The sequence below is a fragment of the Erythranthe guttata genome, chromosome 12 (assembly GCF_056151865.1).
Source record: "Erythranthe guttata isolate IM_541 chromosome 12, IM_541, whole genome shotgun sequence".
NCBI classification, from domain to species: Eukaryota; Viridiplantae; Streptophyta; class Magnoliopsida; order Lamiales; family Phrymaceae; genus Erythranthe; species Erythranthe guttata.
Genome location: NC_142544.1, coordinates 2,519,664 through 2,536,153, shown reverse-complemented (window position 1 = coordinate 2,536,153; position 16,490 = coordinate 2,519,664). Strand labels below are relative to the sequence as shown.

General features: G+C 34.7%; 1 protein-coding gene across 2 annotated transcripts; it reads right to left on the bottom strand.

The window, feature by feature from the left end:
- Positions 1-9,284: 9,284 nt before the first annotated feature.
- On the bottom strand, positions 9,285-14,217 carry LOC105953409 (LEAF RUST 10 DISEASE-RESISTANCE LOCUS RECEPTOR-LIKE PROTEIN KINASE-like 2.2). Of its 2 annotated transcripts, none has more exons than XM_088826487.1 (4): positions 13,301-14,217; positions 10,809-10,877; positions 10,626-10,655; positions 9,285-10,526 (listed from the first exon to the last, which is right to left on the bottom strand). In XM_088826487.1, the coding sequence occupies exons 1-4, from the start codon at positions 14,100-14,102 to the stop codon at positions 9,394-9,396; spliced, it is 2,034 nt and encodes a 677-aa protein (XP_088682613.1). In that variant the 5' UTR covers positions 14,103-14,217; the 3' UTR covers positions 9,285-9,393. The 2 variants fall into 2 exon arrangements, with proteins under 2 accessions (XP_088682613.1, XP_088682614.1); XM_088826488.1 differs by having other exon boundaries at positions 9,285-10,523; positions 13,301-14,165.
- Between the last annotated feature and the right edge of the window lie 2,273 nt (positions 14,218-16,490).

The following is a 16,490-nucleotide window of genomic DNA, read 5'->3' as shown; positions in this document are numbered from 1 at the left end:
ATTCCCTTATCACCACCATATTTCATGGTAGTCAATTCAGCCATGAGTGTCCCTGCTAACGACTTGTCCGCTGATTTAAAGCGTTCTTTAATAGCCGTTAACAGTTCCATAGCATTGTCAACCTCGGGAAGGGAAGTCTTAATGTTATTAGCAACAGTCATTCTAATAAGCATAAGACTAAGCCTATTGGACTTGGTCCAGGCTTCAATTAGGCTAACTTCTTCCTCACTGTTAGCATCCGTTATTTCCCCAGGTTTTTCAGTAAGCAATGCTAGGTCCAAATCCATAACACCCAAGGTGAATTGAATTTGTTCATACCATTCGGAGAAATTTGACCCACTGAGAGTCTTAATACCAGAAGCATGCGAGTACAATGAAGTAGGAATAGCAACTGAAATAAATATAGCAAATATATAAGGTAAAGATAAAAGGATGCTCACATAAGACCTTGAGTCAAATAAGATGAACTATCGATATCACTACAAGTTCGCCTTTGGGTGAAATACAGCATACCTATTGTTCACTCTATGTTGGTGTAAATGATCTTTTATAACACCTAAGTAGGGTCTAACATAATTTGTCTCACTCGTCAATTATTCATGTTACCTTTAGGTAAACAATTCTAATTGCTAAGCAATACAAATTATGATACCCTACCCAGTTCATAATTAATTAAAATCGACTATCCTTTGAGCTAGTCTCAATTTCTTAATTATGACTGCAATTTGAGAATATTATAATCTTTAATATCATGTAAATGATTAAACTTTCATATAATTCTTATATTTATTAGATTTTACTAATCTAGGTCACTTTAGCAACTACAAGATTAGTAAATTTCATAAATATAAAACTAATAATATTCTCGTTATTTTAATTTGAGTGATAAAAGACACACAAACATATAGTTACCACACACACGTATCATGTGCCAATTCATACAATAAAATAAAGACTGAGACATAATTTTGCAATATATATTCATATAATTTGAACACAATACATATTGCATGCTGTACTAAACATCATATGTATAATAATAATTTAAGTGAGTACACAGATCCATATTGTCAAACCAACAGAATGATTTTCAATTGCAGACAATGCCTGGAACACCACAGCAGATCAATGGAGTTGCTGAACGTCGTAATCGTACTCTTATGGATATGGTTAGGAGTATGTTAAGTAATTCAACTGTACCCATTTCACTTTGGAATGAAGCCTTGAAAACCGCTATGTATATCTTAAACCGGGTTCCCAGTAAGGCAGTCCCAACAACTCCCTACGAGTTGTGGACTGGTAGGAAACCTAGTTTAAGACATTTACATGTTTGGGGTTGTCCTGCAGAGGCTAGAATATACAATCCAAATGAAAAGAAATTGGATCCTAGAACAATTTCTGGATATTTTATTGGTTATCCACTAAAGTCAAAAGGGTACAGATTTTATTGTCCTAACCATACTACGAGGATAGTTGAAACTGGAAACGCCAAATTCTTAGAGAATGGTGAAGTTAGTGGGAGTGTTGAATCAAGAAAGGTAGAACTTGAGGAAATTAGGATGGATATTTTACCATCTTATTTCTCTCAAGATAAAGTTAATCTTCAACCTATACAGTTTTGAAATCGATTCATCTTAGAACTCAAATATGTTATATGTTAATTATACGGATTTTTGATTTCATGAAATAAAATATTTGACATGGTTTTATTATTGTGATGTCTGATTCTCTATCTCCGTGTTCGTATGAATTAGAAATCTGAACTGATGTATTGATAGTATAATAATAATATTTTTGTTTTGATAATTAATTAGATTATTATTTGTGGGTAGTCTTCTGCAAAACACAACTTTCCCTACAAATTGATGTTTGATGAATCTGTCAAAGATTTTTCTATGAATATCTTGTTATGTAATTGTATCGATTTGCATATGTTTCTAAAAATCCGATAAGGATAGTTTCGTGACTATCAAAGTTTGTGTTAATTGTCTGTAACCATTATCTTTATTTATTTATTAATTTTTATATCCTGGTCAGTGGTTATTTTCTAAACAAATAATAAAATAAATCACCAGTGGTTTTAATATGGATACAGTACATGTTGATTGAATTGATATTGATGTTTGTTTTTCAATTAATTTATTATTCGGTCAATATATATATATATGCACAATACCTGCATATACTTTGATTATTTTATATCAGCATGATTAGAGTACATACATATCCAGCAGAACGTATAATATTGTATATGCAATGAATTACATGTAACCTTTCGGTGCTAATTGTGTATGTATTTAATTTTGATAGTTCTGTGAGTACATGAATTGTATGTATGTTGTGCGTATTTTATCACTCAATTAAAATAATGAGAATATTATTAGTTTTATATTTATAAAATTTACTAATCTTGTAGTTGCTAAAGTGACCTAGATTAGTAAAATCTAATAAATATAAGAACTATATGAAAGTTTAATCATTTACATGATATTAAAGATTATAATATTCTCAAATTGCAGTCATAATTAAGAAATTGAGACTAGCTCAAAGGATAGTCGATTTTAATTAATTATGAACTGGGTAGGGTATCATAATTTGTATTGCTTAGCAATTAGAATTGTTTACCTAAAGGTAACATGAATAATTGACGAGTGAGACAAATTATGTTAGACCCTACTTAGGTGTTATAAAAGATCATTTACACCAACATAGAGTGAACAATAGGTATGTTGTATTTCACCCAAAGGCGAACTTGTAGTGATATCGATAGTTCATCTTATTTGACTCAAGGTCTTATGTGAGCATCCTTTTATCTTTACCTTATATATTTGCTATTTTTATTTCAGTTGCTATTCCCACTTCATTGTACTCGCATGCTTCTGGTATTAAGACTCTCAGTGGGTCAAATTTCTCCGAATGGTATGAACAAATTCAATTCACCTTGGGTGTTATGGATTTGGACCTAGCATTGCTTACTGAAAAACCTGGGGAAATAACGGATGCTAACAGTGACGAAGAAGTTAGCCTAATTGAAGCCTGGACCAAATCCAATAGGCTTAGTCTTATGCTTATTAGAATGACTGTTGCTAATAACATTAAGACTTCCCTTCCCGAGGTTGACAATGCTATGGAACTGTTAACGGCTATTAAAGAACGCTTTAAATCAGCGGACAAGTCGTTAGCAGGGACACTCATGGCTGAATTGACTACCATGAAATATGGTGGTGATAAGGGAATTCAGGAACACATCCTGAATATGACTGATAAGGCTGCCAAACTTGGAGCTCTTGGCATGAAAGTGGAAGAGTCATTCCTTGTGCAATTTATCCTTAACTCACTTCCATCAAAGTTCGGCCCATTCAAAATCCACTATAATACTCAAAAAGATAAGTGGAATTTGAATGAACTGACTAGTATGTGTATTCAAGAGGAAGTGAGATTAAAGCAAGAAGGAAATCACTTTGCATTGGCTGTAACTCATGGAAGTATGAAGAAGAAAGGGAAATTTGTGAAGAGTGGAAAGAAATTCGCACCAAACAAAAGATATGAACCTGGTGAAAGTAGTCAGGGTCATGGAAAGGCTTTTGTTGTCACCTGTTACTTTTGTAACAAGAAGGGACACGTAAAGAAGGATTGTGAGAAACGAAAGGCTTGGTTCGAAAAGAAAGGTATTCATCTTTCTTTTCTATGTTATGAATCAAATCTTATTGAAGTTCCTTCTTACACTTGGTGGCTTGATTCTGGTGCTACAACTCATATCACAAATTCATTACAGGGATTCCTTACAACTCGGAAACCGGAGGAAAGTGAAAAGTACATCTATATGGGGAACCGTCTCAAATCTAAAGTGGCGTTTGTTGGCACTTATCGCCTCATATTAGAGACGGGTCACAAGATGGATCTTGAAAACACTTTTTATGTACCTTCGTTTTCTAGGAATTTGGTTTCTTTGTCAAAACTGGATGTTTGTGGTTATTCAGCTTTAATTGGTTGTGGAAAACTCAGTTTTATGTTTAATTCAATAATAATTGGTTCCGGTATTTTATGTGATAGTTTATATAAAATATCTTTGAATCATGAGTTTGAACAATCATTATTAACCACTCATTCGGAAGTTGGCGTAAAGCGAAGCCTAAATAACGAAAATTCTTGTGGCATAAACGATTGGGGCATATCTCCAAGGAAAGAATCGAAAGATTAGTAAAAACTGGAATTTTGGAAAATCTAGATTTTACTGATTTTCAAGTGTGTGTGGATTGCATTAAGGGTAAGCAAACCAAACACAATAAAAGAGGTGCCACAAAAAGTAAAGAGCTTCTTGAGTTAATCTATACATATATCTGCTCACTACCTATTCCATGTTTTAGTGGAGAAAAGTATTTTATCACCTTTATTGATGATCTATCTCGTTATGGTTATCTCTATCTAATTCATGAAAAATCTCAAGCCGTTGACATGCTTGAGGTGTTTGTTACGGAAGTCGAAAGACAATTAGATAGAAAAATTATAGTTATACGATCAGATTGGGGTGGGGAATACTATGGTAGATATGATGAGTCGGGACAAAATCCTGGCCCATTTGCTAAATTCTTAGAAAAGCGTGGTATTTGTGCTCAATACACAATGCCTGGAACACCACAGCAGAATGGAGTTGCTGAACGTCGTAATCGTACTCTTATGGATATGGTTAGGAGTATGTTAAGTAATTCAACTGTACCCATTTCACTTTGGAATGAAGCCTTGAAAACCGCTATGTATATCTTAAACCGGGTTCCCAGTAAGGCGGTCCCAACAACTCCTTACGAGTTGTGGACTGGTAGGAAACCTAGTTTAAGACATTTACATGTTTGGGGTTGTCCAGCAGAGGCTAGAATATACAATCCAAATGAAAAGAAATTGGACCCTAGAACAATTTCTGGATATTTTATTGGTTATCCACTAAAGTCAAAAGGGTACAGATTTTATTGTCCTAACCATACTACGAGGATAGTTGAAACTGGAAACGCCAAATTCTTAGAGAATGGTGAAGTTAGTGGGAGTCTTGAATCAAGAAAGGTAGAACTTGAGGAAATTAGGGTGGATATTTTACCATCTTATTTCCCTCAAGATGAAGTTACTCTTCAACCTATACAGCAGGTTGAAACAAATGATTCGCCACTCCATTCACCACTTCATGAAGATGTTATTATTGGCAATACTGTAGAACCACCACAGCCGGTAGCTTTGAGGAAATCTCAAAGGGAAATGAAATCTGCCATATCCGATGATTATGTGGTGTATCTACAAGAATCTGATTTTGATATTGGTATTCAAAATGATCCAGTTTCATATTCACAAGCCATGAAAAGTAAAGATTCTAATAAATGGATTGATGCTATGAATGAAGAGTTGAAATCAATGGACTATAACGGTGTCTGGGATCTTGTCGAATTGCCTAAGAACAGTAAGAAAGTTGGTTGTAGATGGGTCTTTAAGACCAAACGTGACTCTAAGGGCAATATCGAAAGATTTAAAGCCAGATTAGTGGCCAAAGGTTTCACTAAAAAAGAAGGCATTGATTATAGAGAAACTTTCTCTCCAGTATCTAAGAAAGACTCTCTTAGAATCGTTATGGCTCTTGTAGCTCATTATGATTTGGAGTTGCACCAAATGGACGTTAAAACCGCTTTTCTGAATGGGGATTTAGATGAAGATATCTATATGGACCAGCCTGAAGGATTTGCAAAACAAGGAAAGGAACACTTGGCTTGTAAATTAAAGAAATCCATATATGGACTTAAACAAACTTCTAGACAATGGTATATAAAATTCAATGATACCATTACTTCCTTTGGATTTAAGGAAAACACTGTTGATCAGTGTATATATCTAAAGGTCAGTGGGAGCAAGTTTATCTTTTTAGTTTTGTATGTGGATGATCTTTTACTAGCAAGTAGCGATCTTGGTTTGCTTCACGAAACTAAGAATTATCTTTCCAAGAATTTTAAGATGGTTGATATGGGTGAGGCAAATTATGTTATTGGGATAGAGATCTTTAGAGATCGATCTCGAGGATTGTTAGGCTTGTCTCAGAAAGGATATATCAATCGAGTTCTTGAAAGATTTAATATGCAGTTTTGTTCAGCCATTAATGCTCCTATCACGAAAGGTGATAAATTAAGTGAAAAGCAATGTCCAAAGAATGATTTGGAAAAGGAGAAAATGAAATTGATTCCATATGCATCAGCAGTTGGAAGTTTGATGTATGCACAGACGTGTACTAGACCAGATATTAGTTATGCAGTGGGAGTACTTGGTAGATATCAAAGTTATCCGGGAATAGATCATTGGAAAGCAGCAAAGAAGGTTATGAGGTATCTTCAAGGAACAAAGGATTACATGCTTACTTATAGGAGATCGGACCAATTAGAGATGATTGGTTATTCAGACTCCGATTTTGCTGGTTGTGTAGATAGTAGAAAGTCCACATCGGGCTTTGTATTTCTACTAGCTGGTGGAGCAATCTCTTGGAAGAGCGTAAAGCAAAGTATTATTGCTTCTTCCACAATGGAGGCTGAGTTTGTAGCATGTTTTGAGGCCTCGAGTCATGCACTATGGTTGCGAAATTTTATCTTAGGGCTTAAGGCTGTTGACTCAATTGCTAAGCCTTTGAAGATATATTGTGATAACACCGCAGCCGTTTTCTTCTCTAAGAATGGAAAGTATTCAAGTGGATCCAAGCACATGGATCTTAAGTACTTGGTTGTTAAAGAAAGAGTCCAGAAACAACAAGTGTCAATAGAAAATTTAAGTACAACTCTTATGGTTGCTGATCCATTAACCAAGGGATTGCCTATAAAGACATATGAGGAACATGTTATTAAAATGGGTCTTTTGAGCAATCCATGATTTGATGAGTTATGATTATGTAATTGACACTTAATTTATTTAATCAAATGTTTCTGTTTTTCCTGTTTCCTATTATGTGTGCACATATTATATTTGGATTTAACAGGATTTGTCCTAGCAAGACAAAATTAAAGGGGCTATTATGGATTAGAATAGTAAGGGTTATTAGTGGCGTGATACATAGAAGGGAATATGATGAATGAATCATATAACCGCTATGATTCACATTAATAACTCAAACTAGTTCTAGTATTAAAGTACTCTATTTACCTGTTATGGTAATCACCTTAATTTTCTTTTAAAATCGTGATCACGTGTCAAATGTTTTGTATGAAGAACCCACCGAGTCAAATATATATATATTTTTTTTAAACTTATGTTTCTTAAATCGATTCAGTGGACCAAGTGGGAGAATGTTAGTTTACGTTTTAAAACGTTTTAATTTTTGGTCCACTAATCTTTATTTTAATTAATTAAATTGTGGGTAATTCAAATCATGGTATTAAGGTGATTTTATGGTAATTGATTTGTAACGTTGAAGGCAATAAAAGACCATGATGGGTGGAATTTGTCTTCTGCCGTTACAAATCAATCGTGGCCCTCTTCTCTCGTCTATAAAAGCATCCACAGCTCTTCTCCTCAACCATCAGACGCAATTGAGAATTCCATCACTTACAGAATATTAGTGAGTTGTGATATTAGAGAGATAGAGAGAAGAAGGTGTGGTACGAATAAAGTTCTCACAAGGAGATTCGAAGGAGGTCTGGCTAGGCTCGGCTTGTAGATTGCTATCGTTCATCGTCTCTATCGGAATTCATGGCGAACGGTATGTCGATAATCCTAATTATGTGTTTATGTTCTTAAGATGAATTTGATTTCAAGATTCTGTGATTAAAGTTTTCCGCATAAAATAAATAAAAGTCTTTCATGAAAATGTCGGGATTTAAGGTTGTCTTCTGGAGAATTTTCGGACACGTGGCGTTCGATAAATCTCGTCTCGAGACTCTTAAAGTACGATCGGAGTAATTAATTTCCAGGACCCGGTACGACAACGACGGCGAGATGTTGAGCGTTGGGATATCGCCGTCGCAGTTGAGCTCGAAGCCCGGATGGCCGCCGCAAGACAGTGGCCGGCGGCCGCCGCCGCCCCAGAATGGATATCTTATGTTTGTTAAAATGCCGCAGTGAAATGGCTGCTTACAGACTGCGTATTCTTGATTGTTTTGACTTAAAAACACTGGAAAGTGAATTGATAAAAGGGTTGTCTGGATAAGGAGAAAAAGTTTCCGATTCATTTTTCTTCAGACAGAAGTCGAGATTAGCGGTCTACTATAAAGGAAATATAGTTGATTAATGATGTATTGGTTCGCAATAAATGGTTATTATATACAAATTATTAAACTTTTTTTTTTTGGGTTTAAATAGCACTTCAACCCCTGTGGTTACAAGTTTTTGCAAATGATCAATTTGTGCTTGTAATATCAGCAAATAACCCCTTTGTGGTTTATGGAGTAGTTTTTGTTAGTTTTTCTGTCAAACTTAATCACATGTGTCACACGTCAAAGTATTTTTTTTTCCAGATGACCCCCCTGTGCTTTCATTTTCCCTCTCATTTTTACAGATGACCCTTTGAAGTTTGATACAGGCGGTTTAGTTTAACCGAAAACTAACGAAAGGTACCCCTATAAACTACAAGGGGTTATGTGCTGGTATTACGAGTATAGGGGGTCATCTGCAAAAGCTTGTAACTACAGGGGTTAAATGCTATTTACCATTTTTTTTTACAAGTATTCTAATTCTTGACTTGGTAGCCAACATCACTCCCTTTTTTTTTTATAAAAGCATCACTCCCTAGTCCCTAGTATATATACATATATATATTATATATTTTCTTTATTTTTTATTATTATTATTCAAAATTATTTTATGCACTCAGGACGGCAAATTAGTAGTATTATTTGTTTCTTAAACTGCTTATTTAAGACTTTTGGCCATTTTTCAATTTTTTTATTTTTTCATTAGGATTTTGTATTTGGGACATACGTGACTAGTGCAGGTAAGAACTAGGAAGTTGTGTTGACTTAGATAGATTGGTCTTCAAATTAAAGAGATTAGGGAAGCTGCAATAATTATTGAAGTAAATAACACCATGCAATATCTTTTCAATTGTAATTAATTCAATTTGGGATGGAAAGCCAATATAAAAATTTACAACATTTGTGTTTTGCAACTTTTAAAATTCATTTTGTATCATTGTTTGATTGTTTCTAAAACCAGTGTGACACTTATTAAATAAGATGGAGGGTATTCTTGTCATTAAGGACCTATAAAGAAAGGAAAAAAGAAAAGGAAAAAAAAAAGGTCTTTTAGATGCTTTTAACTCTTTTAGGATTGAATTGTGGAAGGCAAAATTCTTGCTCTAAAAAATAACAAACTTCTCACATCAAAATGACAAATGAAGATTTTACAATTTAAGACTAATACAATTTTTCAATTAACCAGTAATCAAATAGTTACAACATTAGATGAATTTTCAGTCTCCACATATGTTGAAAATGACGAGGAACCGTCTTGTGCCGGTAAAATAGGAGTGCACAAAACTGGCTTCGGTGGAATTTGTATAGATTGTAGACTTCCTTCTAACATTTCCAAAACCTTCGACATCGTTGGCCTATCCGTTGGATTTGTTTGAATGCACCAAAATCCTACCAAAAACATTTTCTTTGTCGTTTCTTCTAATTCCTCTTCAAACGTGAAATCGCCCAACCTATTGGTCACATCAAGTACAACTTGCTCGTAGATTTTATCCGGAAAATAATTCTCACTCGACTGAATTGCCTCATTTTCGACAAATTTTCTCGCTCCAGCCATTTCAAGGACCATCATTCCATAGCTATAGACATCAGATTTATAAGAAACTCCTCCAAAATTTCTCGAGAATACTTCGGGAGCAATATAACCAATGGTCCCTCTTGTCCCAAGCACTGATAATATGCTTTGCTTTTTCTTACACAACTTAGCAAGCCCAAAATCCGATATTTTCGGACAGAATTCCTCGTCTAAAAGAATGTTTTGAGGCTTAATGTCAAAATGAACAATCCTAGTCTTGCAGCCTATGTGCAGATATTCTAGTCCCTTGGCAACTCCAACGGCAATCTCGTACAATTTCTCCAAATCCAGGCAATTATTGTTGTTGATGAACTTGTCTAAAGATTTATTGGGCATAAACTCGTACATTAAAGCTCTCTTATTTCGATCAAAGGAAAATCCCAAGAGATTGACAATATTGACATGGGAAGTTCTACTAATGCTAGCAACTTCATTTATGAATTCTTCTCCATTGCCATCGGCCTCGATCAGAACCTTGACAGCAACGAGGGTTCCATCAGGTAATACACCTTTGTAGACACTTCCATATCCTCCTTGACCAAGTTTCTCATTGAAGGATTTGGTTATTTTCTTGATTTCTGAATATTTGTATCTTTTTGGAGCGAGTAATCCATGTTGTAATAGAATACTTTCGACATCTTGATTAGATTTCTTATTAGGGCCAGTTGGCGGAATTCGTCTTTTAAGAAATAAATATATGGCAAGGAACACTATAATCACACCAGTTACACAAAGTAGCACCACCACTGCTGCATATTATTAGCAGATATTCATTACATGATCCATAACATAGAGAAGTAAATATAAAACAGAACGTAGAGCATGCGAAGGTACAAGGATATCCTTACCTAGGACAATTTCAGTAACACGCTTTCTCCCTGCATATGTAAACCTTAAAACCTTAGACAAAATAGTTACAACTTACATAACCATAAGAAAAAAGAAAAGGAAAAACGTTGAGAGGATAAGTTGTGGATAATTCCAGGGTAATAAACTGTAGCAATCGGAGATAAACTAGCTAGGAGGCATACCGTGTCCGGTGCGAGAATCGTTGCCGTCACTTTCAGGGGAAGGAGCTCGTATGGAATCAGGAGGCATACCTTGATGAAATAAGGTAATTAAGTCCAAAGAAATTTAATTTTCTTGTACAATACATAGGGGTGGAAATCGAACGAATCTAATCACAATTAGCTCTTTTAGAAACTTCCCATTTTTTTCCGAAAGCAATTAAGAAATTCCAATTACGCTCGTAAAGGAAGAAGATCAGAAATTTTCCGATCGGAATCTGCGGAACTCGGAAAATTCAAATGTTTAAGTCATGTAAAAAATAAAATGTATAATAATATTGATATTATAAGTGTAATTTTTGGAAACTAAAATTTGATGAATCTCATACATATAATATATTCCAATCATGAGCCAAAAGAAATTGGAAAAATCGGTATCGGAATGAGAATCTCATAAATATTTCAAACCCGATCCAAAAAAATTACAAATCGGTATCGGAATTGCAGGAATTTGGAATTGAAATTATGGTTAAGTGCACTTTGCCCCCGTACTTTGGCCCTTTTTGCGCTTTGACCCCCCAAACAATTTTTTTTGCACGATATATATACCAGCACTTACTGATTTGTTGCACCGATGATCGTGCAATTTTTTTTTATGTTTGGAGTGCAAAGCGCAAAACGACTAAAGTACGGGGCGCAAAGTGCACTTAAGTCTTGAAATTATCATTTCAAAAATCTGAAAATTGCAGATTGAAATAGATGAAAATCGGAGATCCCTACAATGTCCACCTTTAACAATTCTTATCCATTATCACCGAAATAGAAATTACAATTCCGAAACTTGAATTTAGTTTTCAAATGGGTCAAATAAACTAGGGCTGGGCATGGGTCGGGTCAGGTAATTATCGGCCAATTACCTACCCGACCCGACAACCCGATTTTGCAGAATATTGAAAATCAATACTGACCCGACCATTATAGTTAGGATAATGGTTGACAACCGACTTATTATCGGCCATTTATTTATTCATTTATTTTAATTTTTTTTATAATAGTAAGATGTTTTAAAAAGTTTTTTCAGAAGATATTTAAAATTTTGGAAAAACTTGTACTGCAAAAATGTTAACTTTAAAATTAAGAGTCTTTTTTTTATTAAACTTCTACAATAAGTAAATATATAATCAAAGAATAAAAAATAAAAAAATAAAAAATAAAAAATTATAAAGTAGAAATAGTATGTAGAGGTTTATAAATTTATGTTTCGAGTTTTGACTTCTTTTATATTTTATTTCAACGTTAAAAAAAAAAAAAGAATTGCAATTAAATATTTATAATAATTTTTATTATTAAAAAAGTCGGTTGGCCGATATTACCCGACCAACCGACTTTTGAGTAAACTGAAAACCACCGACCGACCCATTTATATATGAGTCGGTTAGAATTACCGGCCCGACAACAAAATTATCGGCCGAAAAAATTATGGATCAATAAAAGCAGGTCAAAAGTGGGTCGGTTGGCCAATAAAACCGACCCATATGCCTAACCCTAAAATAAACATTAAAATTTCAAAGTCTTTAACAAGTAGTAATGTAGTATTCGAAAAATATCATATCTACGTACTCTCTTTGTTTAAAACTACGTACTCTCTCCGTTTCAGTCTAAGAACACTAACAAATATGTTAATTCTTTGATGAAAAATGAAGATAATAGACTTGATGTAGTCCTTGAAGTATGAAGCACAAATCTTATAATCAAAAGATATGGGCCCAATTATTAATTAACGCTCAAGATCATATTTCAGGCCCATAATTGAAAATTAATCTAACATTTAAATAGTTCAATTATCACTACAGGTTATTCAATTTTCCTTATCGTAGTTTTTACTGTAGAATATTTTTCTTGCATTATCTCCATATTTCTCTCTCTCTCTCGTATTTGAATTGATTTAAGCATTGAAGGATTTTCGCCGGAACCAAGCTCCGGCGCCCTAACGTGTATTTTTTACGTAGGAAACGCTTCTCTCTGTCTATCGAAGGATTATTTATATTCTCAAATATTTATTACACGAGGTTGAGAATTATCTTGAGGTGATTCAAGAGACTAAAAAAGTATTTGTTTTATGAAATTTCCATCTTATTATTTACTCCCTCCATTCCATTTTAATTGTCTTTCTAGAGAATTTTTTTCATTTCAAAATAATTGTCACTTTAGAATTTCGATGAAGTATTTATTGTATTTTCACAACTATACCCTTATTACTATTAAGAGAATTAATGGTTAAACATTTAATAAAAGTGGGTTTTTTGTCATTTTATTATGATTTTTTTTAGAATTCATGCACATTTATTAGTTTTCTTAATATGTGTGAATTAGCCCAAAAAGACAATTAAAATGGAACGGAAGGAGTATTAATATTCTCTCTCCAGTCTCCATAGTCTGAGTGCGAAATAACTAACAAGTCTAATAATTCATAATTCTGAACATGTAAACAACAAAGTAAACTGTAATTAAAATACCTTGAGGCGGCGGCATGGGGCCAACAATGGAGTCGCCGCGGCCCGTGCTGCATCTGGTTTGATAATTACAAGGGCGGGCCAGAGGAGGAGTGCAAGAACCATAAACTTGACGATTGCAAAAAGGGATAGAACGCTCTTTCCCATCCGACAACCACTGGACGGAAAATCCAGAAGCAAGAGCCGCCTGCAAATTTTTAACCGGAGAAACCGTCGGAATCTTTAAAGACTGCGCGTCATCCTTGCTCACCGGAACGGAAATACTCTCCCCGCACGTGATTTTGTGTCCGGAGCCCGCCGGCGATACGTCGAACAGATTGACTGCGCCGCTGCCGTTGCAGCTGAATAGATTGGGGTTCGTTTCCAAGTAACCGGGCTCGCCATTTTTGTCGGAGCAATCGTAGTAGAGAGTGACGTTGTTTTCTTCGGATTCGGGCGTGTATTCGAAGAGGTCAGGGTCTATGGTTGTGTTGCTGATAATTTTCGGACAAGTGGTTGTCAACAAGTCCTCTCTCGCGATCTTGAGTGTTTTGCCGTCGAAATTAATTTGTTGTACTACGTACGTTAACGATGAGATATTCAGCATCGGGACGCCGCCGTGACAGATGAGCTTGTAGCCTGGGCCGCGGCCGCAGTCCGACGAGCGGGCGCCGCCCCAGAACGGGTAGCTTAAGTACCGGACGTTGCCGCAGTCAAATGGCTTGCCACCGTCGCAGTTAGGCGGAGAAGTTTGACAGAAAAAACATGGGAAGTAGATTAGTAAGAGGATTGCCTGAAACCAGAGTACTAAATGTTTTGATTCCATTTTAGAGAGAGAAAACTTAGACTAGTTGTTTCCCGGGAATATGAGTGGTTGGTTTATAATTTCTCATTGATCCTTCAAAGACTCGGAGTCAACGTTTTCGCCCAATATAATATATTTCTTATATTTTCAACATCCTTATTTTCCACCCCTAAACAGTCTGCCTATTAATTTAAAAAAAAAAAAAAAAAACAAATCACTAAATTCCAGCAGCAGTACTGTTGGGCGTTTCAAGTATTATGTAGCAATTAATTTTAAAATAATTTGCGGAATTATTGGTTTGTTCAACTTAGAACAACTCCAACATAGAGATGTCAAAATGGAGCATCAAACACTCAATTGATGCTTAGATTTTGATACTTTTAAAAAACTCATATGCTTTAACTCATATGCATTAAATAAATTATTATCCATTTTTCATTGAAATTTATTGAGCTTTTATTTCTTTTTCCCATTGAAATTGTTAGAGCTATTATTAAGGAATATTTGATTCATCCCTTTTTTGGGTGCATTTTTGCACCTCCAGAAGATTAAGTATCAAACTAACAACCACTTTAATGCTTCTATCGGAGTGAAATATTTAGACTTTTCGGAATCAAAATGGTAGTTTTATAATTTAATACACCATTTGGTTCTCTCATTAATGGCTATATGGAGTAGATTATACAAACGGAAAAAAATATCAATATTATTATTAGTATGAATATCAATATCAGTATGGGTATCATTATTAGTATCAGTATCAGTATCGATATTAGTATCGGTATTAATTTTGGAATCAATATCGATATTAGTATCGATCTTAGTATCGGTATCAGTATCAGTATCAATATTAGTATAGTATCAGTATCAGTATCAGTACCAGTATCAGTATCAGTACTAGTATCAGTATCAATATCGATATCAGTATCGGTATCGGTATCAATATTGATCAATGTATCAGTATTATTAGTATCAGTATCAATATCAATATCAGTATCAATATCGGTATCAGTATCACTATCGACACAGTATCAAAATAGGTATCGGTCTTGGTATCGATATCGATATTGGTATCGGTATCAGTATCAGTATCGGTATTGCTCACGGTATCGGTATCGGTATCAGTATCAGTATGGTATTGTTATCGGTATCGATATCTATATCGGTATCGGTATCAATATCATTATCGGTATTGGTAACGATACCGATAGCGGTATTAACGATATCGATAGCGGTATCGGTATCGGTATCGATATCAATATCGATATTGGTATCGATATCGATATCGATAACTGTATCGGTATCACTATCGGTATCGGTATCGGTATCGGCATATGTATCGATATCGGTATCGTTATCGGTATATGTTTCGTTATCGGTATCGGTATCGGTATCGGTATCGGTATTAATATCGGTATTGGTATTTGTATCCGCTTATATATCGGTATCGGTATCGGTATCGTTATCATTATATGTAACGGTATCGGTATCGTTATCGGTATCTCTATCGCTATCGGTATTCGTATGCGTATCAGTAAACGTATAAGTATCAGTATCAGTATCTGTTTCAATATCTGTATCAGAATTTTACTAGTATCGGTATCAGTACGCTATCGGCATCGGTTGACATGGTTATCGGTATCGATATCCATGTCAGTATCGCTATCAATATCAGTATCAGTATCAGTATCAATATCAGTATCAGTATCAATATCAATATTAGTATCAGTATCAGTATTTGTATCAGTATCAGTATTTGTATCAGTATCAGTATTTGTATCAGTATCAGTGTCAGTATCAGTATTGGTATCGATATCGTTATCGGTATATGTATCGTTATGGGTATCGATATTGGAATCGGTATCGGTATCGGTATATGTATCGATATCGGTATCGGTATCGTTATCGGTATATGTATCGTTATCGGTATAGATATTGGAATCGGTATCGGTATCGGTATTAGTATCGGTATTGGTATTTGTATCCGCTTATATATCGGTATCGGTATCGGTATCGGTATCGTTATCGTTATATGTAACGGTATCGGTATCGTTATCGGTATCTCTATCGCTATCGGTATTCGTATGCGTATCAGTAAACGTATAAGTATCAGTTTCAATATCAGTATCAGAATTTTACTAGTATCGGTATCAGTACGTTATCGGCATCGGTTGACATGGTTATCAGTATCAATATCCGTGTCAGTATCGGTATCAATATCAGTATCAATATCAATATTAGTATCAGTATCAGTATTTGTATTAGTATAAGTGTCAGTATCAGTATCGGTATTAGTATTATTATTAGTATTAAAATTAGTATTAATATTAGTATTAGTGTTAGTGTTAGTATTAGTATTAATATTAGTATTGGCATTAGAATGTGCATTAGCATTTACTTTAACATTAG